Raw genomic sequence first — 26,654 nt, forward strand, 5'->3', positions numbered from 1 at the left:
AGAGCGTTCCTCGAACCGAACAGACTGTCGTCCAATGTTCCAAGAGCAGGCCCCACGTTGGGCGCCAGATATGGGGTTTAAAATGGGGGAGATAAACACGTATTCCCCGTTTAAGCGCGGCTGACTCAGTTCAAAACCGCGCGGACCCCACCCCGTGGTCGCGTACGCTTCTGAGCGCACGCCGACCACGGCGGGCCTTGCTCTGCGGGAACAAAGGAACGACACACTGGCTGACACAAACAAGGCATTTATTGCTATAGCAACAATAACGCCAGCTAGCAACAAAATACACTGAGGAATCTAGGATGTCCGACTCACCAGCACGGCTACGAGCGAACGTCCGCCCACGGTAGGGCAAAGGGATAAACTCCGAGGCCCGACGGAACGAGATGCGGGGTGAACGTTCCTCCCCACGTGGGTTCGCGCCAGCCGGCGCAGAGCGGAGCGGCTCGCGAAACGTCCGCGAGCTATCCCCGGTGCCGAGCAGAAGAGACCTAGCCTTCCCCCGCGCGCGAGCGGCCAAACACGCCATCCGTGGCGCTGCTGTCGCTGCGACGCGAGCGCCCTCCCCTGTTAGCTAGAGTAACCAAACTAAAGGGAGTGCTTTTCGGGGGCAGCTAACAACAGTGGGGTGCAGTGCGGGAAAGTGAACGCAGGGGACGAAGGCGTCCCCACATCGTCCACCGAGATATGTGAGATAGGCGTAGAGGCGAATGGTCGATGGCGTTCTGTGGACTCCCTGGCAGCGTTGCAAGACGCTGTCACGTTCCACTCCTAGAGGCCAAGCTTAGCATCTTAACCACACATCAGTTACACAAGCAGCAACACCGCGCTTAAAGCTTTCGCCTCACCACACTTTAGGTCAACAAAGTGCCCCCCCCCCCCCTGAATTTTTCGCACTCCGCACGAAAACTGTCAACACGGAACGATGTCCTGAGAATGGCGCCCAAAGTGGAGTCGTCTTATCAAGCGAATCATGCCAACACCACCTAGACTAGACAAGGCCCCTCCACGGAGGCCGTGACGTCACTCCAGTGGCCGGGCAGCCCCCCTCGGCCGCTTCTTTCGGTACCTACGCATTCGCGTTAGATATGTCTTGGGTGCTTGCTAGGATAAAAACCGGGGTGTTTTTTTTTTTTTTTGTAGTAGAATATAGTGTTTGCGACTCCAAGGCATGCACCGCGAATATGTGAGGCTGTTTTTAGTCTTTACGACAGCATACTGAAACAGTGCCACAAATGCGTTTGTACAAATTGCTTTATTGGAAAGCATGGCTAGAACTGACCCTTTTCATTTCTTGCTTAATGTTTTCATCTTTCTCTCTGCAGCCTTCTTTTGTGCAGAGCTGTGAATCGTATCATTTTGTAGTCTACAAAAGTTGTTCAAAGCTACGTTCGTTGCAGCACGCACTACCTGTCGCATGAGAGTCTCTGTAGTGTGTCCATTTTCGCACGTTTCTGGATCAACATCTCCAATAATAGAGGCGGAAATGGAGCTGACAATGGCACGTTGGTTGTCCGATGCGAGGAAAGAATTTGCATTTTCTCCCGTGGTGAGTTTTTCCACAACAAGGGTTGTAATTAGCACCATATGCACAGTGCATGGTTGCGGGAACTTTAATCCTCCCCTTGATAAGTTGGCAATCATTTTCGTCGATTCAACTTCTATATCCCGATTCTCCAGAATGAGAACGCTGCGGCAAAATGTGCAAGACACCTTCTCGAGAGCTGAATGGGCACAGTATCCAGCGATGTAGGCGACGACTTCCATGTCGTGCTTCGGGCCGGAAATTTCTTCATCAGAGACCAGCACGGAGAAGTTGTGTTGCGGAATTTCTTCCGTGTCGCTCGCGCTGTTGCTCTCTGGCTGCGGAAGCATCAGCAGCTTTTGTAGACGAATTTTCTTTTCTGATTCGAGAAGCTGTCGCACAGAAATGTGATACTGTGCACCAGCAAGCTGACGATATCGACCGAAGCGATCCTCAAGTGCGTCCGTCTGAAATTTGCCTAGGAGAACATACCTGAATTTCAGGTCTTCTAGGCAGTAACGCGACCACTCAACAAGAGTTAGCCTCAAAGCAGTATGTGTTTCCTTCGTCATGCAGCCACTGGTCATGTTGACACTGCGCCAAGCGTCCAGCCAGTCTACCATGCCGTTCAGGAAAGTCAGCTGTTGATCCACCACCGTAGTCACAGGATTCTGCAGGGAGTCGTTCAGTCGGCGACCTTTGGAAGGGCTCTTTACGTTGACGACCTTCCACCAGTTCGTTATAATGTTGACGAAGAGGGCTGTTGAATTGGCGCTCATGAGTTGGAAGGCTTCGCCACGCATTTCAAGTGCGTTTGCGATAAACGGGTTCATGACGTTTAAAACCAACTTTACATTTTGTCTTTCCATAGGTGTTGGATTGACTGCTTTGGCATTTAGCTTGTAGCCGAACTTTAAGAGCGATGTCTTCTCCGATGAATAAAGCTGTCGCACGGCTTCAAACGATGCAGCTTTCATTCTGGGAGGTCCTACGGGCAGTTCTCCAGACAGGCTCATTTCAGGAAAATAGAAACATGTTCTTTCGTTTTTCTGGTTGATCCAATTATTCCTGACGCATTTGAGTATGTGCACAGGGTCGATGACAAAAAAAAGAGGACGGCTTTTATCGGCTGGGTGGGGATAAACAATGTTCACTTCATGGTTCCTTGAGAAAAGCGACATCATTTTCCGATTGAGCGAGTTGTTATCAGTAACTACAGCTATGACTTTAAGGCCCATAGATTCCACCTCCAAAATTATCTTCTTGCAGTACTCATGTAGGATTTCGGAGTTCATTTTAGAAACGGGCAGAATGTGTATCACATCTTTGTTGGCTGACAGGAGCGACTGAACCATGAAAACATGGGCCGTTGTGGCTGCTTCTTCAGAATTGGCTGATGATCCTACTATGCTGCCTCCCTTGTAATCGAAGTACGGCTTGATGTGAATTTCATCAAGCATCAGCACCACAGTCTTTTCGTGCGGCTCCATGCACTTCACCCTTTCTTTGATGTAGGAAAGAAAGTGGGCTTGGTTTTGTTCCTGCAAAGGATCGCCTCCATACTTGGAGCAAACGCGGCGCAGTGTTGAAGGATGGGGTAACGTCAACATCGACGCCGACCTCGCAAAGTTATAAGCGTGCGGGGAAATGGAGTGCAGGATGCTAGAAAACACTAAAGTTTCAGCACTGTATCGACGAATGGGGGCAGCGAGTGTGAGAGCAATCTGCTCGTTTAGAAGACGAAACAAGGCACTTTGTTCTGTGGTTGTATCGTTGTCTTCAGACAGTTCATTGAGCAAGGAGCCGATCTGCTGCAGCACTCTCGTTGTTTTTGACGCACTTGTAGCTTCTGGCGTCTCCGTCATGTGATTTTCTAGCTGCTCGAGCATTAAGGACAACGTACGGGTGTCACGCAGTGCATCTGGCACTGAGCGTCCACAGAGTAATGAAATAAGCTTAATCATACCTGCTGACACTGAAACTGAGAGATCAGCAAACACTGTGACGGAAAACCTAACATGCGGTGCAGGATTATCCTCGATGCGGAGAAACATTACACAGCGATCATTGACGCTGACGGTCCAGAACTGACTATTGCAGACAGCAGAAAGTTTGCCCTTCAAGTCTTCAAGTGATGACACTGCATTTCTCTCCTCTTCTTCTCCTTTTGTGTCTATGGAGTTCTTGATTGCCTTGCTCAAGGCCTCCTCTTCCATTCGTGCTCTCTTAGAGGCTGGAGATTCGCGACGAGTACTGCTTGTGCTCAGGTACGCTGGACAGTTAGGGAAAATCTACGGTACGGCATCTGGCACTAGGTGCACCCTCTCGCTGTCAACTGTCACAGTTTTTCCCGACGCTGCACCGAAATGTGACAGCTTCGGGATGAGTTCACTCCCTTGGAAGTGAAGTTCGCAAACCTGCGCCACACGTGAAAACGACTGAGTTATCATCGATACATGGACACACTATTTTATGAAACATCTGTTATGATGCAGTTTGACACTGTCCTGAATATTTCTGCTCGTTTACACCGCATTGTTCTTCCGGAAGCGCAATAAAACTGCGAAAGTTTTGACCACAAACCATACTTAATTGCTTCAAGAGTTACTAAGCGAGAACGCGAGTCATGCGATGCACAATGTAATGAAGTAAATATCGTCTGCTCACCTTGGAGTGTATGCTGGGTGTGAAATCCTTGCGCGGAATGGCTCTAATCCAGGATTGCCTCCGACCTTCATTCTTGGGGAAAGAGAAAACCCGCACTTTGGGCCCATTGTCGTAATTCCCGCGGCATCCCGGAACACAACACCGTCCCATGTCGCACAAAGTGAGGCGTTTGCTTTTGCTCAAAGCCACAGGATTGTTGCACGCAACACTTCCGCAGCTATTCTGCACACACATACACAAGCAGGATTGCACACAAACGCAAAGATAGTAAAATAAGACACTTCACCAAAAACGAAAAGAGCGCAAAAAGAATGTCAGCGCAGTGCGACGCAGCACTGAACCTAACCAGAGGAAGCAAGGACAGGCGGGTGGCAAACACGTTCCGACTTGTCAAAAATTTTTGACTCGCCCCGTCCCCCCGTCGCGAGGGCGCCTGCCGGCAACAGGAGAATCGGACAACTAGCGTGACGTAGGCAGTCTGGAGAGGACATGAACAGGCCTTGCCAAGTCAAGGTGGTGTTGATCATGCTCAGCAGCGGAGGTGTTCCTCCGATTTCGCGGCATCGACACTTGATTCTGTAGATGCAAGCGACATTTTTGTGGGAAGACATGACGTCCATTTGTCTGATGTTAGTCCAGATAGAGGTGATTGCTCTTCCCAGCCCGGAGTATCGACAGGTGTTCTACAGTAACTTTTGTTTCACAGAGTACACTGTGGGGCCAGTTGGTCATACATAATCTGAACGAACAAAGTTAGCGTTTAAAACAGGACACAGAAAGATGAGGACGGTACGTTTGTTCGTTCAGATTAACTTTTGTTTCCACCGTTTCCGAGGAGATTGCGGGCTTTCAAGGTCTCTTTGCTTTCAGGGCTCTTAGCGATTTTGTGCCACAAGTAGTGTAGCGGCCGCAGTTAACTGCATGACGTCCAGGGGTCCACACTAGTCCCACAGTGCAGCCCAAAATGCTGTTCGCGAAGAAACTATTATTTTTATTGACTGTAAAGTTTATCATGAACAGTTCTCTAACTTCGAATACGAAATTTTGGGATAGAAGAGCAAAAATGCTATATTCTAGAGTTTTTATTCTTGCCATTTCTGACTGAATATGTCTAATAATTTTGTGACTTTCCGTGCAAGCCTTTCAAATTTTGTCAGTGAAATACATTTTTTTTTCCTAAGCGACATGTATGCTGTTATATTTCTGTCATTGAAAATAAAATCTACTAGCTATACTATCAAGTGCTGGAACGAAGACATTTCTTAAAGGAAAGTAATGGAAGAGTGAGTGAGTAGAAACTTTATTGATTTCTTAAGTTTCGCTTGCGGTGGAGGCCGTCTTCAGGCCTTGAGGTCGCCTTCTTAGCCTTGGGTGGGCCCCTAGTCCAGGGCTCCACTGAGTCTGGCCACCTCGCTTGCGCACGCTATGAGTGCCCTTTGGGCCTCTAGCTCGCAGCTGGTGAGCCGGCTCTCCCATTGCTCCGCACTTGGTGTGTCTTGTTTGTGAAACGATATGTTTCTATCGCATTCCCATGTTATGTGGTATAGTGTTGGCCTCGCTTCGCACCAAGGGCATGTGGCGCGGTATTGCGTTGGGAACATCTTGCTTAGTATATATAAATTTGGGAAGGAGCCTGTTTGTAATTTCCGCCATTCTGCGGCTTCTTCCTTGCTTAGCTCTTTGTGTGGTGGGGGATATTTGTATCTCAGACCCCTGTATAGACTTAGTGTTTCAGAATACCCAGCCCCCCGGTCGGTCCAGAGCTCCTCCGGGGCTTGTGACTCCCCTGCTCGGATGGTAAATCCTCGAGCTGGTTCGTCCGCCCTTTCGTTGCCCCAGACACCCGCGTGGCCCGGTATCCAAATTATATTGTGCTTTTCTCTCCTCCCCGAGGGTGCCCCCTCGTTGAGGATCCTGAGCGCCGTTTTGCCTATCCTACCCTTTGTGTAGTTTCGGCACGCTTCCTGTGAGTCTGTTAGCATATTCAGAGATCTTCCCCTCCTATCCCCTTCCTTCACTGCTAGGGCTATCGCTATCTCCTCCGCCTCTGTTACGCTTGATGCCCTGGCTGTGAGGCTCGTTATGTGTCCTCCCTGGTGGTTGACGACTACTGCCGCCATACTGTTTCTATGTTCGCCGTAGTACGGGGAAGCATCGGTATATACCGTGCTGTCTCTATGTCCTATCGTTTTCTAGTAGTGCTCTCCCCTAGCTTTCCTTCTGCTGGCATGGAGATTTGGGTCCATGCTGCGGGGTATGGGTTGTATGCTTATGTTACTTCTTAATGTATCTGGTATGTCTGCCCTGTTACTCTGATGGTTCTCCATCTCGCGATCCAACCTCGTCAGAAGTGCTCTTCCGATATTTGTGTCGCTGAGTCTTCGGACTTGCGCTTTAACTTGGCATTCACTCAGCTCCTCGAATGTGTTGCTGAGCCCCAACTCCATTAGTTTCTCATTGGGCGTGTTCCTTGGTAGATGTAGTGCTGTCTTGTATGCTTTGCGGAGGATTGTTTCTGCTTGCTCCCTTTCGGCTTTGGTTGTGAATATGTCACCCGGCTGACTATCAGGCTGTTCACCAGTCTGATTGTGTCTTTCTCCTTCATGCCGCGTCTTTTGCTGGCTACTCTGCTTATCATTCGGCCTACTTGCTACGCCGCTTTGTTTCGCAGGCTGAGTGTGTGGCTGCATTTCCTGCTGCTTTGCAGCCACATCCCGAGTATTCTTATCATTCTTTGTTCCGGTATATTCTGCCCTTCCAGTTTCACCTCGAGGCTGGATTCCGTGGGGTGCCTTCCTACTCTGAGGAGTTCGGACTTCTCCGTAGAGCATTGTAGTCCCCTTTTCTTCGTGTATTCTTCGATGCAGGTGGCTGCCGCTTGTAGCGCCTCCTGCTTACTTCACAGCGAGCCTTCGTTGGTCCATATGGTTATGTCGTCCGCATACATTGCGTGTCTAATCCCTTGTATCTGGCTACGTTCTCTGGCTAGGACGATCATTGCTATATTGAAGAGCACTGGTGATATCACCGAGCCTTGCGGGGTTGCTTTGCATGGTGTTTGGAAGACTTCGCTTCGCAGGTCTCCCAAGCCCACCGTTGCCGTTCTGTTCGTGAGGAAGCTTCTCACGTAGTTGTGCGTTTTCTCTCTGCAGTCGGTGGTGTTGATGCCTTCCATGATTGCCGCGTGGAATACGTTGTCGAAAGCCCCTTTGATGTCGACGGCCATGACTACGTTTTCCCCTTTGCTCGGCATTGTTTCTAGGACTTCTTCCCTCAGTTGTAGTAACACGTCTTGTGTCGATAGGTGTTCCCTGAAGCCGATCATGGTGTTGGGGTACCATCCTCCTTCTTCTAGGTGTCTGTATTCTTTTGGTAATTATCCTCTCGAACAGCTTGCCTAGACACGATGTTAGTGAGATTGGTCTGAGATTTTCTATCTGCAGTTGCTTGCCTGGTTTGCGTATCATGACGACCTCCGCATGCTTCCATTCTTCCGGAACCGTCCCTTCTTCCCAGTGTTTGTCAGATATTTCGTAAGCTGCTCTATTGCTTCATCGCTGAGGTTTCTTATCAACGCGTTCTGGATCGTAGCCGCCCCCGCCGTCGTGTTCTTTGTTGTTGCCCTTATGGCTTCGATGACCTCTTCCTTCGTTATCGGTCTGTCCATCTGGTTTTCTTTCCCTTGGTATTCTCCCCGGTAGGCCTCCACGTGTTCCTTTCCGCAGTATTTCTCTTTTACTGCCTGTATTAGCTGCTCCTCTGTCCCCTCGTATTGATGGATTATTATTTATATCGATTTGCTGCTTTCCGCTTTGCTCTTTGATGGGTCCATGAGTTTTCTGAGGATTTGCCACGTCCTGGCTGTACCTAGGGTGCCGTTCAGTGTTCTACTGAACTGCTGCCACCCTTGTCTAGCCAGTTGTGTTGCATATTCTTCCGCTCGCTTGGTGATTTCTGCTATCTTCTTTTCAGTTTTCTGTTCAGCTTCTGTTTTTTTCCAGCGTTTGGTGAGGCTTCTTGTTGCCTCCCATAGACCGAGGAGTCTTCTGTCTACCTCTGGTACCTGTTCCGTGCGGATCACTTCTTTGGTGTGTATGTCTCTTATTTGTTTGAGTTGCTGACTCCATTCTTCTAAAGATGTGATGTCGCCTTTAATTCTTCTGCAGTGGGTACGGAAGGCATCCCAGTCTGTTAATTTTCCTTTGCCGATTTTCCTCCTGATGGTTTCAGCTTCTATGGCCACTCTGATTATATAGTGGTCGCTGCCTAGGTTTTCTTGCGTGTTTTCCCATTCTGCTTGTTTTGTTCCTCTGACGAAGGTTAGGTCGGGACACGTGTCTACGCTTACGCTATTGCCTTGCCTTGTGGGCTGACTCTCATCCTTGAGTAGCTCCCAGCCTGTATTTGCTGCTGCTGCGCATATGTTCCGCCCTTTTATGTCTTCTCTTTTGCTGCCCCATTGTGGGCTTTTCGCGTAAAAGTCTCCCGCTATAATCAGGGTATTCTGCCCTGCAAGCTTTTTTGCCTCCGCGAAAAGCTTAATAAAGTCACCCCTGTTTTTGGGTGGGCTGTATATGTTTATTACGAAGGTGTTTTTGCTTTCCTTTTCCTTTTTGGAATTATCTCGGTTACCACGTGTTCCAACTGCGTATCTGCTATTTCCCCGTGATTTATTGTCGTTATCATGTCGCTAATAAGTATCGCTGTTTTCCCGTTTTCCTGGCATTTGTAGCCTCTTAGGGTCGGGATGCAGTTTGTTTCTTGTAATAATATTAAGTCTGGTGGGTTTCCCCTAGTGCTAATGAATTGCTGCAAGAGCCCTGCTTACGCCTGTAGCCCCTACAGTTCCATTGCCAAATCTCTAGTTGTTGTCCTCCTGCCATGTTGCTGTGTTGCAGCTACTATTGTTCCCTTGGGTTTCAGTGCCGAATCTGCGCTCGTTGTATAGGCGGTCCCTGGCGCCGTTTACCGTTCTCTGTGTTGTTTGATTTTTGACGTAGTTGCGGAACCTGTGATCTTGCAAGGCTATTTTCTGGTTTAACTGCTGCATTTGTTGCTGCATTTATCGCTGTTGCTGTATTTGTTGCTGCATTTGTAGCATGAGGGTTTTTAAGTCATCTGTTGTTTTTATCTCCTCCATGTGTTGGGGGTTCTCTATTATTTGTTGCGGGGGTGTCCGTGTTCTCACCGGTGAGAATCCCGTCCTCCGTATCTCCTGTAGTTCTGCAATTAGATCGCTAATTTATTTTCTTAGCTGTCTGTTTTCTCTCCGCGTTTCCTCCTGCTCCTTCCTTATGTTATTGTTTTCCGATTTAGGTCTTTCGATTTCTGCTTGTGTATCTTGTATTGTTCCCCTCGTGCGGATCAAAAAGTATTTTGGGAGAGCCGCCTCCCCAGCTCACCTTGACTCCGCTGCTTTTCTTTTGCTGCGTCTGCTGTTGGCTGGCCGTGGTTTGGCTCGTCTCGCTCCGTCCCCGGCTCTGGATCCGATCCTGGCTGTTGCTGCGTCCCCTGGACTCGCTTCGGTAGTCAGCTTGCTTCTCCTGGTCCTCGTTCCGGAACCAGCGTCGTCGTGCTCCGCTTCTCCCTTGGCTGTGGCCGCGCTGCTGCTGACCCCAGGCTCGTAGCTCTCCGATCGATTTCAGTCGCTGTGTGCATTCTCTTGCGCCCGTCATGTGGGGACCCTTGCACACTAGGCATTTTGGCTCGCATTGGTGTTGCGTCTCCGGGTTTGCTTGGCCGCATTGTCTGCACGCCTTGCTCTCCGGGTTTGGGCACACGTCCGCTCGATGCCCTTGCTGGTAGCAGTTGTAGCATATCTGCCTTGTTGGTCTGTACGGATGGCACCACATCTCCCCTCAATAGAGCAGGACTTGCTTGGGAAGGATTGGGCCGTCGAAGGTGATGACTGCCGTGCTGGATCTCCCCAGCATTCTTGCCGCCAAAATCTTCACTCCCTGCGTTCTTGTTCTCAGGTTTGCTTCTAGCTCTTCGGCTGGGGTTACCAGGTCTACCCCGTGGATGACCCCTCGTAGCATTCCCTCTGGCGCCGCCACGTGTGCTGTGACTTGATAGCTTTTTCCTCCGAAGTTGAGTTGCGCTATGCTTCTGATTTGTCGAGCTGCCTCTTCCTTGTCCGTGCTGACAATTATGACGTTTTAACCGTAGCGCAGTCGGATGATAAGGTCTTCTGCCTTGCATCCGTGTCCGGTGGCTGCTGCCACCGCTCGCGCCACTTGATGTGTTTGCAGCTCTCTCACTGCGAGTCCCTTCGGCCTCAGGATCACCTTTAAATCTTCCTTCGGTAGGGGAGGGAGCCTCCTCCTCGGTGCTCTCTCCCCCTCTCCTTGTTTGGTTGTGTTTTGCTTGCCGCCTGTGTTCTTCCCTCCGCTTGAGAGGCTCACATCCCCCGCCACGTGGCCTGCTGTCGCTTTCTGGCTTTTGCGTAGTGCCGCCGTGACATGGCTACTTTCCAGTCCATCACCGAGTCGTTCCTACGACTCTCCTGTGCTGTTGCTGTCGTCAGGGTGCTGCATCCCGGGGTTTGGGTGTTCACCATCGGGCCCTGTGCGTGGGTTTCTCCTGCGGTGACGTCTCGTTGGTCTTCTTTCATTCTTTCTTGGGTTTCTAACGTTCCATTTGCCAAAAACTCATGTCTGGCATGGGTGTCTTGAGTCTGGGCCATCGTTCCGCTGCCTCCGTCGTCCGCCGAGGTCAGGGAGTCCGCGGAGTTTGCCGCCCATAAAGCCTAGTCGCTAGGCCTAGCGTTAGGCCTAGCTCTCTCGTCCGCGTGGCAAATCTTCGATGCCGGATAAATCCGAATATATTGGGCCCACCGGTTCGAAAAAGGTGTCCTCGTGGTCCGGTTCTCTTCCTGCGCAATCTCCCACCAAAAATTTGGCAGTTCCGTTGAGTTGACCGGGCCAAATTGCCCAAAAATTGCGGAGCGCATGTGACACGCGGCCGCTCTCTTCGATTGCTTCACTGCGTCCCTCAAGTAATGGAAGAAAAAAAAATTATTCGCACGGCACTTAAATTGCTTTTTTCCCGCTGCAGGGAAAAAGCTAATGCGGTTTTGAAGTTTTACTGGGTTTAACATCGCTAACCGACTCAGGCTGTCAGGGCCGCCGTATTGGAAGGCTGCGGTTAATCTCGACCAGCTGGGGTTCTTTAACATACGCGCTAACCACACAGTGCACGAGCTTCAACCATTTCGCTTCCCCGGAGGATGAATTTATCCGCAGCCCTCAACTACGGCATCCCTCATAGCCTGATCCGATCGCATTGTGACGCCAAGCTGCGTAAATGAAACCAAACGATTTCGCCTCCGCCGAAATACTTCTGTCGCCGCCGGGATCGAACCCGCGTCTTTCGAGTGAGCAGCTGAGCATTATAGCCACTGGCCACCGCGACGGCCTACACGTGTTCACTGTCAGCCTCACGCGTTGTTCGGTGGATATCGTTCTCACCATCTTTCACCCGCAAATTCTGCGTATGTTCGCGAAAGCCGCTGAGAGCAAAAAATTCAGGGGAGCACTTTGTTGACCTAAAGTGCGGTGAGGCGAAATTCTTAAGCGTGGTTTTGCTGCCTGTATCACTGATGTGTGGTTAGATGTTAAGCTTCACCTCTAAGAATGGAACGCGACAGCGTCTTGCAACGCTGCCAGGGAGTCCTCAGAACGCCATTGCCCGCTCCGCTGTATGCCTTGATCGTCGGTAATTTGGTTTTTGGGGAAAGGAAATGTATTTTCCTCGCATATATCGATGGACTCCTGAACCTCGCTGTAACGGGAAGGGGGGAAGATAGGAGTGAACGAAGACACCGTATTCACTACATTTCAGAATAGACGAGGCTTGGGCATGTTGGTATGACATACTTAAGGGAAATAAATAGCGCACAAGAGAAGACGGGACAAGCGAGGAGACACAGACAAGCGCTAACTTTCAACAGACGGTTTATTGCAAAATCGGGAGCATATATACACATGTCCAGATAGGCAACAAAGAGCATGATCGAAGATAACATCAACAAGACACACACCCCCTCAATAGCCATCTGCTTATCGTGCCAGATATGCCAGCTCTTTTTTCGACAAATTAACGGAAGGTTCACTGACACAATCCGGTCCAAAACGCACGATGTTCGACGCTTCAACAATCTCCCTGGTAAGTTGGTCGCGGTGATGATACAATATTACAGTATCTTCAAAAATTGGACGGCAAGGAGGGTCACATGTCTTACAATGCAAAGCCAGATGCCCGTCGACACCACCTCTGACTTTCTTCGCGTGCTCTTTTAGGCGTACGTTGAGCCATCTGCCCGTTTGCCCGATGTAGAACCTACCGCAGGACAAGGGGATCTTGTAGACTACCCCCAGCCGACAATGGACGTAGGTCTGCCTATGTCTGATAGTACAGTCGGGTCTACGCATTTTGATCGGGCAACTCATTCTGCACAATCTCCCCAGCCTCTCAGGAGCCGTGAACACGAGCTTAACATGAGACCGTTGACCCACCTTCTTGATGTTGTGTGATACCTTATGCATGTAAGGTATCACCGCCAACTTTTCTTACTCTCTTCTATCCTTTTTCTTTTTCCTGTCCTCTGCTCTTTGTTCATGACTCAGGCGAGAGGCTTCCTTCCTTTTGCGATGCAAGCATTCAGCAACCGAAGCTATCACGTGAGTCGGCTAGCCCGCGCCCTCCAAACGTGCAACTTGCATGTTTAAACCCTCCTCGAACGTATGCCGGCATGACTTGTCAAGAGCATTGGACAGGAACGAAAGAACGATATTTCTTTTGACAAGTTTAGAATGCGCTGAACTGTATGGCAAAGGGGGCTTGTTGTTGAAGCGTCGAACATCGTGCGTTTTGGACCGGATTGTGTCAGTGAACCTTCCGTTAATTTGTCGAAAAAAGAGCTTGCATATCTGGCACGATAAGTAGATGGCTGTTGAGGGGGTGTGTGTCTTGTTGATGCTATCTTCGATCATGTTCTTTGTTGCCTATCTGGACATGTGTATATATGCTCCCGATTTTGCATTAAACTGTCTGTTGAAAGTTAGCGCTTGTCTGTGTCTCCTCGCTTGTCCCGTCTTCTCCTGTGCGCTATTTATTTCCCTTACGTATTCACTAGACACGCCTTTGTTCATTATGAAGCATCGAGCTACTTTTTAACTGGTAACGTCCCGGTGTGTCACTTAAAAAAAGAAAGTATTTACTCTTGGTGGCACCTGCATTTTCTTCACCCTTTTTAAAACATCCCCTCCCGGGCCTCCACTGCACAAGGCCCTGTACATGGGCTCTGGGAAAACAATATCACAAAGATCATTGTACAACTTTTTCCTTTTACTTTTCCACAAATAATCGGTGGAAAAACGTGCCGAAAGAAACCGAACGCTTGCTACCATATCTTTGTAGTAACCAAAAGTTCCACCAGAGGGCTCTTCTGTGGATACCACAAACTCCGGCAGCAATCGCCGCAGCTTCACTTGGCACACAGTGCGCAAGAACGGGTCTGTGACGTCGCGAAAAAACAAAAAACGGTTCACCAGCTGCCTTAAAAAGAGGTGCCCTAGCCCTAGCCCCCCGTCTTTTACCCGCCGGAACAGGTTCGTTCTGCTACAACGTTCCCATTCGGACGGCCATATGAAAACTGTAAAAATCCTGTGTAGCTTCTGAACGTTCACACGCGAGCAATGCAAAACCTGCATCACATACCAGAGTTTGCTAATAAAAAAAAAGATTGCAGACTGTAGCTCTGGCGAAAATTGAAAGGCTGGTGCCTTTCCATTTCCCAGCTCGGTCACGTGCATCTTTAGTTTGCTCTTTCCAATACTCCTCGCTATCGCGATAAGCATCGAGCGGAACGCCCAAATACTTGCCCGGGGTCGTCGCCCACGGTACGTTGGCGAAATGGTCCGGGTGGGATGGCCACCATCCATGCCAGAGCCCAAGGCACTTGGACCAGTTAACCCCGCTACCTGTGACTTCGCTGAACGCGCGTACACACCCGACAGCTTCACTTATGCTCCCCTGATCAACCGTAAATACTGCAACGTCATCTGCATAGGCCAGCAGCTTAACTTCAGCTGCTTGTAACCTAAAGCTATTAATACTATTGTTTTCTATGATTTTCGTGCACAGCGTTTCGATGTAAATACAAAGCAAGAGAGGGCTGAGGGGGCAGCCCTGACGCACCGAACGCTGCACGGTAATGGGGGCCCCCAGACTCTTGTTAACAATCAGTCTTGTCGTGTAGCTTCGATACGCCAGGGCTACACCCTTACGGATAACTGAACCGACGTTCACATGGTCTAAAACGGTAAACAAAATTTCATGGGAAACACAATCAAATGCCTTTTCGAGATCAATCTGAAGCATCGCTACTCGCCCATTGATGTCGTCACAGCTTTCAAGCACACTGCACGCTTTGTGAATGTTGGAAAAAATTGAGCGCCCTTTGATTCCACATGTCTGGTGGGGTCCAACAATATCCGATATCACTGTCTGCAATCTTCGCGCCAATACCTTCATAAAAATTTCGTAGTCCACATTAGTGAGTGCTATGGGTCGATACGCTGTAACCAATTGTAATATCTCTATATCATCCGTTTTAGGTATGAGCACTGTATGGGAGATCCCAAAAGACGGAGGCAATACGTTTACTTCATAGGCTTCATTGAACATTGTACACAGCACTGGGGCAATTTCGTGCTTAAATTCTTTATAAAATGCCGCACTGAATCCATCTGGTGCTCGTGATTTTCCTAGGTTTAACTGATCTATCGCGTGCTCTACCTCGCTGTGAGTTATTGCTAGTTCCATTTTCTTTTTGCTTTCTTCGTCAAGCCGTGGCATTGCACCAAGAAACTGATGCGTAAAGGGTACTGCGTCTACAGGAGTCGATGAAAAAAGCCTCTGGTAGTATTCATAGCATGGACAGGTTTCTTGCAATCCAAAAAGCAGCTGCGGAGCCTCCCGAGTGGCTCTCAAGACTATAGCCGTTGTGTATGTTGCGGGAATTTTAAGCTGCCGAAGCCAGTCTCGTGCTGGCTGCCCACGACAGTGTCGTATGTATATAGCGTTATGTGTATTTTTGTTGTGCAATGTCATGCGCCAAAGCTAGGCAATAAAGAAAAAAAAATGAAGCATCGAGCTGGCATGGCGGAGTGGTTAGCGTGCTCGTCTCGCACTCCGCAGACCCTTGTTCGATTCCCCATCTCGACGAATTTCCTATTTGGTTTTATTTATTTATCTTGCCAGGCTAGAAAGGTTAATTAGGCTAATTCGTTAAATAAGCAATTAAACTCAGTCACACTATCTCGGATCATCACTTTACGATATCTTCAATTGGTTGCGTGGTTACCAGCCAAAGTACAATTGGCCGCGTTTGAAATTCGCGCACTGTGACGTCACGACCATTTCCACCACCTGTGGTCTCGCTTTGACTGTAGGAGTGTTGCTTTCGCAACAAAAAAAAATTGTTTTAAGACCACGAGTCTCGCAGTCACTGTGCCACATTTCCGCTTACACCTCAAACGCGCTTCATACAACCAGTTCGCAGCAAACTTATGCTTTCGGCGTACGGAACAGCAGCGTCTTCGACGCCAACGCTAATCATTTCGTGTAAGAGCGAAAATGCAAAAACTAAAGGCAAAAGCGAAGGTGTGAACACAGATTTGCCGAATCCTATTGCATGATCGTCTGTAAATGTTTCTGTTTCTCATACGTGCCCGTGCAGTTTAACCCTATGATTGTTCACATGGCTATGACTGTTCACATGATTGTTCCCATCGCTGACTGAAAATTTACCCGATCATAGCTGGCCGTTCCTATGATAGCATGCGAGTGCTAGTCTTGAGTAAGCCTTTCGAGCTCTTAGCGAGTTTTCGGTCATTTATAACAAGGAATACGAGTCCTGGGTGGATCGACTCATTCCTCCCTTCTCTCTCCAGGTCTGCGGGGTTTATGGCGTGACTCAACAATGGCGAGGTTACATAAATGTTGGGCAGCTGCCAGGCACAAAGGAGTACGCTTACCTCTGGGAGAACATTAACAGCCTGCAGCAAAAGGTCAGTCTAGGGGCATCCTCTCTGGCCTCTGTTTTCTCGCTGATGATCGCCTTTATGTTACGTCAGTAGCATGAAATTTCAATAGCCACACTGGATTCTGAGCTGCATAATTTTCATTTAAATTGCAAACTTAAATGGAAACTTAACACTTGAACCTTTAGGGGAAGTGCGTCAAATAAGAGCCAATTAGGTCAGTACGTTGTATTTTAAAATTTATATTTTTTGTAACTCTTGGGTCTTTATTAGGCAGTCTATTCACCAAAGAAGTCTTTTTGAAGTGCGCAAACACAACATCTTACCAGGCGATAAACGAAGCATACGGGGCAATAAATTTAGCAGCTTTAATATTTTCTTTTCGGTATCACTCTTATTTTCGGCATCAAGCAACAGTTGACAGCAGAACAATTTTCTTCACAGCACATCATTTTCTCACCTTAAAGAGCAATACAGCTCTTTTTTTATGCACATGTCACGCGCAGTATTTCTTTAACATTATATTTGCGTGAAACGGCTTGTAAAAATGCATACTGGAATTGAGCTTTTATGTCCACCAGTACTTGACATCTAAAAAAAGACTAATAGCTTTTTTTGCTCATAACGGCTTTACGAACATCCTGACATAAAAAAACAAATGTGCTTCACTTTTAACAATAATATAATAAAAATAATAATAATACGCTCTTCTTAAGTAACCATAAGAAGTCACATATCTTTGCCAATTTGTTTAATGTTATGCTAAAGTGTTGGCTATTATTCTGGCACTAAAAATGGCTGTGCTCCAGGAGCAGACGAAATTAAAGGCGAAACCTCTAAAGGCTGTAGGTGAAATAATCAGTTGCCCGCTCTCTCACATTTGCAACATTATTTTATCTACGGGTGTTTTTCCGCAGAAAATGAAACTAGCCACAGTGACTGTTGTGCACAAGGGTGGCCCCGCGAACGAACTAGTAAATTATAGGCCCATATAAGTACTACCAGTATTTGCAAAGGTAGCCGAACAGGTTATATACAAAATATTCATCCGATTTCTCACCGCGCGAAATATTATAGCCGATCAGCAATTTGGCTTTAGGAAAGATAGACCAGCCGAAACCGCACTCCTTGGCATAAAGGAAAAAATTCTAAACAACATTGAAGAAAAGGCACACACCCTGGGTGTTTTCCTCGACTTCAGAAAGGCATTCGACTGTGTTCAGCAGGATGTTCCAATAAGAAAGCTTCCATTTTACGAGTTCCGTAGCGTGTCGTTGACCTTAAATGAGAGCTATTTCGTCTACTGCCCGCAGTCAAAACAGTCAAAACATCGTCTACTGCCCGCAGCAGTAGACGATGTTTTGACTGCTTTTAAAGCTTCTTCACGCACTCTTAATTTTACTCATGAACTCCCTAGCAATCATTCTATCAGGTTCCTAGAACTGCAACTAACATTCCTTGACGATGGCCATTTATGCTGGATGTTTTCGCCTAGAAGCAAGAAAGCTTTGTTACCTTTCGGTTCTGCGCACTCTAAGATTGTAAAGAGAGGGATTGCGATGAACTGTTTCCGCAATGCACTGGGAAAAAGCTGTCACCATACCATCAAAACCAGCCTTGACAATCAATGCAAAGGTTTGGAAGCCGCGGGGTTCCCTAAACCCCTTTTGAAGGCAGTGGCTGAATCGCTGCTTCAGAACCTGAAGAAAGGACGCACGAAGAGGACTGACGTTGGGCCAACTGAACGAAAGAAGTTCGAGGTCATGCCGTACGTGCACAAAGTGAGCCACAACTTGAAAAAAGTGGCGGCCAAGCAGGGAGTGAGCATGGTGTTCTCTGCTCCTTGCAAGCTGTCGGGACTGTGTTCGCGCATTTCTCGAGGCAGGGAAAGGAACCACGTGTGCACAACGCAGCATGAGAATCGCTTCACGACATGTGTCGCACAGGTGGTGTACAAGTTCCCCCTCACATGCGAGAGAGTTTACATCGGCCAAACTGGCCGGTGTATTAATGACCGGCTTCGTGAGCATCACTCCTCCCTGGGGTCCGGTGGCGGTGCAAACTTGCCTCGCCATTGCAACGAATGTGGCTGTTATCCTTTGTTTAGCAATGCCACCATTCTTGGTAGAGGCAAGGGAAAACAGGAGCGGGAAATTCTGGAGGCATATCATATCGGTTTGTTAGGCTCTGATTGTATAAGCACAACTTCGGTGAGCTTACTTGAAAAAGAATTTGCTTTTTTAGATCGTCCACGATAGTTTAGATTTCTTGTCTTTGTCTCTTTTGCGCAGTGATTAGTGATGATGCTGTTGCGCATGCTCTGCTGGCCTTGCTCGGACCATGTATTTTCCAATAAACTTCAGTTGTTAGTCCAGTCGTTGTGGTGTGTACACTCTTCTTGTCCGTCGTCTTGTGTGACTGGTTTTTTCTCAGTTTACGATGTACCAACTGGCCCGCATTTCAACCCTTCAGCTATTTAACGTCAAGAGAGCAATTTACTGTCATAAATCCTGTAGCCTCACACGTAAAAACAATAAAATATGGTGTGCCTCAGGGATCTATTCTCGGACCTGTACTTTTTATTTTATACCTGAATGATATTGTAAATATACCAGGCAGCGAAAACCTAGTGTTGTACGCTGATGACAAAAATGTCTTTTTCTCAGGTACTGACCCCCTACGCGCTCGAAAGAAAGGCTAACTATTGGTTGACGGACTTGAGTACATGGTTAAAACTAAACAGGATGCAATTAAATGCAAGTAAGACCAAATACGTTCTCTTCAGGCCAAAAGGTGTAAAAGCTCCTGATAACCTAAACTTAAACTTTTAAAACACTCAGCTGCAACAGTGCTCACAAATTCGGTTTCTAGGTGTTCTGTTTCCAGAAAATCTCTCTTGGAACTCGCATGTTGATCAGCTTCGCAGTGATCTTTCTCGGGCGGTTGGCATTTTAAACAAATTGAGATATTATCTCCCAGCGCCCATAAAGCGGCAAATATACTATTCTTTAATACATTCCCGTTTAAGCTACTGTTCCCTTGTATGGTTAACGACGACACAGACAAATCGAGATTCCCTCCTTGCAGTTCAAAACCGGGCACTCCGAGCTATTGGGAAAATACAGTTATTGCGTAGCTGCCGGCCTTTGATTAGGTCTCATGGAATACTGGAAATAAGTAAACTGCACACATACAAACTATGTCCCGGAATATTACGCCAGTACAAACTAGACAAAGTAGCATTCGAAACCACCTATCACACTAAACTTAGCACATATGACCTTCGGAAACAATGTATGGAAACACCTCGTGCACGTACAAACTGTGGTTTTCAGAGGTTAGGATGGCAAATCCCTGACTTAATTAATCAATAGCCTATTATTCTGTATACTGCACGCAGAACCCGCTCTATACGTAACTGCAAAACGTTAATTAAAGCAATGCTCTTAAATGAACCTTAAAGATGAAAACTAAACGTATACCTATCACTTGTGTATGTTTTGTAAAGATTGCAATGGTCGAATTGTGTTTTGAAGTATGCTGTTTGTTTTTCCGCCGAAAGCCAGTGTTTTGTAAGGATGTCTTTATATATTGTTTAAAAATTATGAACGTGTGTTCTGTTATGTAATGATCTTCTTGATTTCTGTAGCCAGTGGTGCCGCCTGTCATCCGGGTGGCGTGGCCTCGTCAGGCAATGTGTGCCTTTTGCCACGTCACCCTGGACAACCTCTCCATTGTCTGAAATTCTGAATGAATGAATGAATGAATGAATGAATGAATGAATGAATGAATGAATGAATGAATGAATGAATGAATGAATGAATGAATGAATGAATGAATGAAATACTCTATATGTGGCGCATCTTCAATTAAGCTTTTTGCATTCGTTTCTTATATTAGTAGTTGATGTCTCTTTCCTTAAATCATGCTGCTCAGTTAATTTCGCATATTAAAAATTGTTATGATTCGTCTTAAAACTTTTTTATTGCTTCAACTGTGTACGACGTTTTCCTTTTGCTGGCCTCTAAATTTTATAAGTGCTTATTTTTCGTGGGTCATTCCGTCAAATATCATAGGTGTATACAGCTCAACCTCCTGAAATTTGAAAGATATTTATGCTCTTGAAGTGCACGGGAATGATGGGGCCGCGAATTAAGTTGGCTACAAAAAACTTAAGCGCCTCAGCAGATTTCGTAATTAGAGCCATGGTGCTATACCAAGCATTGAAAAAAAAATATTCTATAAAATGGAGGGTTTGGTGTTGAGGATTATTTCCACATGTACACCCGTTCCTGCGTAATGCGCTATAAGGCATCGTAAAAATTTAATTTTCTGGTTGTATGAAAGTATGGTTCATTATAAAAATATTGCAAATTCTTTAGAAATGATGGTTTTTGGAGGCTTCATAGAGATTCTTTGTAAGACGTCGCAGTACACATAACAAAAATGTTTGGCACCTGAGGTTATCTTATATTTACAACAGAAAAGGCACAAATATTGGCAAAACATCTTTTTTATTTTCAAAGTCTGCTGCAGATTGCACGCACTGGCGGTCCACGTAAAAATACGAAATGTGACTGATTTGACAGCCTTTTTCTCCTTTCCTTAACCTCGTGCTGTTTCGTCGCAACAATTTTTGTTTTAGAACAGGAAATAACTCTACCAGTTTAGCAGTCGCAGCACAGTTTACGGCTCGGCAATGATGCAGCATTTGCATTCCGGGCGGCATCTGACAGTGAACTTTTCCTTCCCACTCAATTTTACACAAGCGCTATGTTAGCCTCTAAAAATGATTCGCCTTGCAGCTCCCGTCAAAGACCACTGTTGTAGAGTTACCTAACCTAAACCTTTACCTAACCTAACACCAGCCTAACCTAAACTTAACCTAACCTAACCTAACATCAGCCTAACCTAACCTTACTCGTATATCATGCGACGCTGCGCAATCCGCTACCATGATCGGCTTTTCACAAGGGGCCACTGAGCATGCGTAGTTCGCCCGGAGGACAGCAGGTGGCGCCAGGTGCCGGTGAGCAGCGCGCACACCTGCCGCGTCGGAGCCAACCAACGCGTGCGCAGTGTCGGCTCGCGGAAGTGGATCACCGTGGTGGAGCGCGGATCGCACTGTTCTATCACTCTATATGACCTTCTCAGGCAGGCTATGCGCCCGTCGTAGAATAAGCGGACCCTGAGTGTCTTATGCAGTGAAAAATGTCGAGGGGTTGGACTGCTAGTGCAATTAATTTTTATAGATCAAGTTGCAATTGTTTCATTCCGGTCATTCCAAACCATTTGTGCAGAAAAAAATGCTGCGAAACGTACTCCCTTTGGCAAAAGTAACAGAGCAGCAGGTTTCTCCTTCTCAACCGTATAACGGAGCCTTTACGGCACTTCTAAATACCGAAATGTGTCACAACGTGAGGACAGCGGTTCATCTTATTTCACAGATTCAGAGCATAAGGACTAGAGCACTGCACGGGCCTCAATCTGAGGCCCAAGCCCGGCCCGGGCCCGAGACCTGAAGCCCGAGCCCAGCCCAGGCCCGCGGCTTCAAGCCCGGGCCCGGCCCGCTAAATTATTGCTATAGCGAGCCCGGCCCGGCCCGTGAATCCCAGAGTGAAGCCCAGCCCGGGCCCGGCCCAGCCCGTTTCACAGTAACGCTTGAGATTTACTGCTCACTCTGAGCAAGTAGACTGCTACTAGACCGATAAGAAACTGGCCGACAAAGGTTCTGAAACCACAGTTTGGCTTGCAGAAAGTTGGTTCTTTTTAAAAAAATATATGATCAGGTGAAGTATCTGGGGCTCATCCTAACATCTAACCTGCATTAGGAGCCCTACATCAACTCTATTCGTTATAAACCTGAAGGGAAATTACTTTATTTAAGGAGAAAGCTCCGTAACACGCCGGCCCATATTAAACTCAGTGCCTATAAAACTCATAGACCTACCCTAGAATATGCGCATATAGTCTGGAGCCCCCATCATAAAAATTTAATCAACAAATTTGAGCGCATCCAAAAACTAGCAGTGAGGTTTGTCTATTCAAAGTATTCGGCCAAACTAGCGCTACAAGTCTAATAGTTCAGTCAAATTTACAAAGCCTGTCACAGAGAAGAATCATTTCAAGATTAAAGTTTTTGTTCCAACTTCTTCACGGTCACTTCAAAATAGCCAATTCACAATACTTACAACCGCCATTCAAACACTCGTCTAGAACAAACCATAGTAAAACACTTCGTCAACCAGTCAGCCGTGTAAATATCCACAAGTACTCCCTGTTTCCAGATGCTATATCATATTGGAATAAATTGCCTGAAGATGCGGTGAAGTGTACGTCCGTGGAACTATTTCTTAATTATATCGAAAAAATTTACTTTTCTGTTTAATTCTCTCTTACTCTTTTTGTGTTTGGGTCAGAGAACATCTCTGTATTTTTGAATTTTTGTTTTTACTATGTTTGATCAGAGTGATGCATTGTAAACACTCCTGCATGGGCCTGAAAAGGGCCTGCAGTATGTTCAAATAAATAAATAAATAAATAAACCCAGAAGGAAGTGACTAAGAGTAGCGCTCGCCAAGCCCGTCTTTTGGACAGTGATCTCGTGTAGGTGCGCAAAGATAAACTCTGAAGTTTCGAGAGCCAACTAAAAAGGGCTGCATACGCGCGTAATAGACTACTTTGCATTCCCCCATGATTTTAATGACTTATATTTTGCTGCCCGGAAGTATAAACATTAAAGCTGCCTAGCAAGCAGTGGGATGACATTTTGTTAGTGAACGCGATCTCACAGGTGGAACTCAAAGCCGAAACTGAAGGCACAGCGCACGAAAGACAGGACTAAGGTAGGGACAAAGACTAGCCCAAACCGACTAGCCCAAACAAATACCTTAGCTCAAAGCCGAACTGGTCGCCTTTCAGGTGAAACGAAAAGCTGAAAGGCTTCAGTATTTCACGGTGTGTGTTTTGAAGACTATAAGCGTCCTAAACTAATATGTTCTTCCCGAATGCATTTCTAATATTGCATAGATATATTTTGGGATGACGAACGATCAATGGCCAAATAAGACCGGTTGAATTTTACTGGTGGAACAGAATATAACGCGTGAACCACGTGATAACTTACAGGGCAAACACTTGTCATGACAACCACGCTGAAGAAGCGAGGAGGGATAGATGTGGTTATGAGATGTGATTTACAAACTCTCGTGAGATTTTGTGGCTACTTCATTTACGAGACGCTCCGGTCAGTTGATCAAAAAGAAAACCAAACGCGCTTTAGTTCGTGAATTTTCTCAAATGAGAAAAATACAGCTATAAAATAAAAGCTACGGCTTTGATGCTTAAGGGCCCAAGGGGAGTCAGGCTGTGAGAGACACCGAAGCAGAAGGCTTCGGATCATTTCGACCACCTGGGTTTCCTCAACGAGCAATGATACTGCAAAGTACATGGCTGTCATGCTTGCCGCCTAAACAGAAATGCGGCCGCCGAGGCTAGGAGCAAACCCTGGTTCACCGGCTCAGTAATCAAGCGCCTTGACCACTAAGACACCGCGGCGTGGAAATAAGGAAGTAAATAAGTCAATGAATAAAGCTTAGTTTTTTTTTCTCAGCGCGTAGTATAACCCATAGCTCATCCGTGTCGCTGCTCCAATGCCGCAGTTGTCTATTTCACTCTGCAATAGTGAATGAATAGTCGGACACCAGCCGTTTCTGTACGGGCCCATATCACGTCGATATGTACCATATCGACGTTTATGACTATTTCGACGTCTGAGTGTATTCTTTCGCGTTTTTTCAACCAAATTTTTTCCGCCACAACATTTTATGACACACTATCTGTCACACTCACACTTTCACATATTTAACTTCAGAGAACGACGTAATCGTGCGGACAAGTTTGCGGAAACTTATTGCTGACGCCACACATTAAAAAAAGCTAGACTGATTGTTTAACGATGTTAAGCAGCGTGTCACGTGCAAAAGCGTTCGGTTTCGAATTAGCTTGGCTATTGCCTAAACATCGCCTTTACTTGTTCTTCAAATTCGCTCGACTCTTGCCTACACATAGCCTTACATAGTCTCCAAGACAGTTTGTTTTAAGGTTTTGTACCCCGTGACGTTCCCCTAGGCGCAACGCATGCAACTAATTTCATCTCAAGATTCAAAGTTCGAGGCTTCGGAGACCCATCAGCCTTTTCAGGGTTGCTAGTGGAGTACTGCTTGCGCACTAAAAAAGTCGGAAGCCCTTTGCTCCCGACGCACGCAACTAAAAATAAGATTTCTTGGTTGACGAGCCACACCGACGGCTTTCTGACGAATTTTTGCTTTCTTGCGCAAGGCTAAGCGAGACGGTAAAGTTCGCGGCACACTTCATAAGCGTATTAAGACTTCAGCAGTGTTTGCACTTAGAGAGCGCAGAGCATTTGCGGCTTTCCTTCTTATTTATTTGCCTTACTCTTTGTTCTTTTCGAAGAGAATAAGTTCGAGCAGTGATTCGTACTTATAAAAATATAATAGCGCACAAAAGAAGACAGGACGGAGGAAATTACACAGACAAGCTTCTTTCTTTCTTCTGCTAACCACCTGTACGCAGACGCGCAGGCACAAGTTAAGCCTTTAGTTGCAAGTTCTGGCCTGACCACTGCGTGCGCGTCGTTTTTCCTTGTATGTGTTTCTTCAAGATAGCACAGTTGTTGCGGCCTAAAAACGGACTATCCTGTCCGTTTGACGCTAAATTGTCAACGACAGTAAATGAGCTCCTCCAATCGACGTCGGTTTGCACGGCCTATTGCAAAACCTGTATGCCCTGAATTAGATTTGCTATGGCACTAGGGTATAGTGTACAAATTCGAGCTTCGCTGCGCAGCTATTGGTGTCGGAACTCGTATGATGCAACTTGGCCTCTCCCTTGCATCTGGTGAGCTAGATCGGCTGGACCGCACCGGTGTACTTTTTAAGCATCTGAAAGTAATTTTCATTGCGTTGTATCTCCTTCTTGCAGCTCCGGTGTTTCTTACGTTGACTGTAACGTACCCCGTAACTGATCTGGAAACAAAGTCAGGGCGCCCGATTTCTGTGAAAGAAATGTCGCGCCCGAGTTCAAGTCTCCTGCTTGAAGTCCCGCGCTCACACTCCTCCGCAGGACACTCACGCATACTAGCGGGAAGCGTTTATAATCTTTAGAATTTAGCCGCGAAAAAAAAACGAGATGCTTTTCACCCCACTTCCTTCGTATAGTTTGCCCGCTGTTTCTGCTTTTCCGCGCAACTGAGCGCTTCTCCTATCTTTGCAGTTCGACAAACTAAAAAGCAACATTGACCTGCGCCCCGGCATGTCCTGGCTGGTGAACAACGTTCACCTCGGCGACTACACCAAGAAGTGCGAGAAGGACCCCTTCAACCGTGTCAAGTTCATCAAGAACAACCTGTTCAAGATTCCCTGACGGTCACGGTCCAACCAAACGAGACTAAGGGGGGGGGGGGGGGGGGGGGGATAGCTTGTGCGGTAGGAGGCCATTTTCACGGATGAGGAGGAAGCATGCAGCGGCGCTGGAGAGGAGACCGTGCCTCCTTTGGTTGTTTTAGTAGAGGTTTTAAATTTTTTTAAAGAAGCCACACGGTAGGATATTTCGTACTCTAAGAGGGAATAAGGTCCCACACTATTATTGCTACATGACAGGTACCGTCTTGGCCAGAAGTTTTAAAGCCACAACGTTCAGATGCAGCGAAATGAATGTTCCTAGAGTGCTCCATATAGCAGGTCACTCAAACCAGTCAAGCTGGAAGATTCTCTACCGCTAGACAAAACCTTCTGCTAGTATTTCAAGGTCATTCGGTCTTTAGTACTACCGTAATGGCTGTGTTACGCGGTTGAAGCGAAAAGCCTTTTTTCTTAAGACTTGATGAGGGCTTTACCTCTTATAACAAACGGGGCAGGTTATAGCATTTGCTGGCTCAAACCATAACAAGCAAGACATATGCATGTAAAATAGTTAGTACGAACTTTGGTAAGCAGGTAGTATAAGGGTTAGTAAAATATTTGACGAGGACAAATTGCAGGAGGTTGCGCTCATTCTTGACATGCAAATACTGCAATATTAATTTACACTATATCATTCTTGTAATGTATATTGATATCATGGTAAACAGGGATATAAAAAAGTGCCGATATATCATCAGCGTGATTCTGAATTCTTGATTGTGAACGTGAGAAATACGTCAAACGGCATGAAGTTACACAGTAGTTCAAATGACTGAGTAAACGCGTACTAGAGTGCCACCCGTTTTCACAGCTTATAAAAACGACGAGTTTTATCTTCTAAGATATGGTAAATCTGAATATGCACGTTAAATTACAGATAGAAGCCTAATAGAGCAGCAAGCCTTACGCAATTCTTGCGGCGAACGAGCA

At 46.9% G+C, this 26,654-nt stretch overlaps 1 protein-coding gene and 2 pseudogenes across 1 annotated transcript in view; 1 reads left to right on the forward strand and 2 right to left on the reverse strand.

Moving 5' to 3' along the window:
• Nucleotides 1–25,686, forward strand: part of LOC149346785 (uncharacterized) — a 63,302-nt gene extending 37,616 nt beyond the window's left edge. Inside the window, exons 6-7 of the mRNA XM_089541426.1 lie at nt 16,153–16,269; nt 25,537–25,686. Coding sequence (XP_089397552.1) covers nt 16,153–16,269; nt 25,537–25,686 — 267 coding nt within the window. The remainder of the gene's footprint in view (nt 1–16,152; nt 16,270–25,536) is intronic.
• Nucleotides 1,281–4,345, reverse strand: LOC149346786 (uncharacterized; annotated as a pseudogene).
• Nucleotides 5,661–6,800, reverse strand: LOC149346787 (uncharacterized; annotated as a pseudogene).
• Nucleotides 25,687–26,654: the final 968 nt, after the last annotated feature.

This window comes from Amblyomma mixtum, chromosome 4, assembly GCF_055824585.1.
Source record: "Amblyomma mixtum isolate Tamu chromosome 4, ASM5582458v1, whole genome shotgun sequence".
NCBI classification, from domain to species: domain Eukaryota; kingdom Metazoa; phylum Arthropoda; class Arachnida; order Ixodida; family Ixodidae; genus Amblyomma; species Amblyomma mixtum.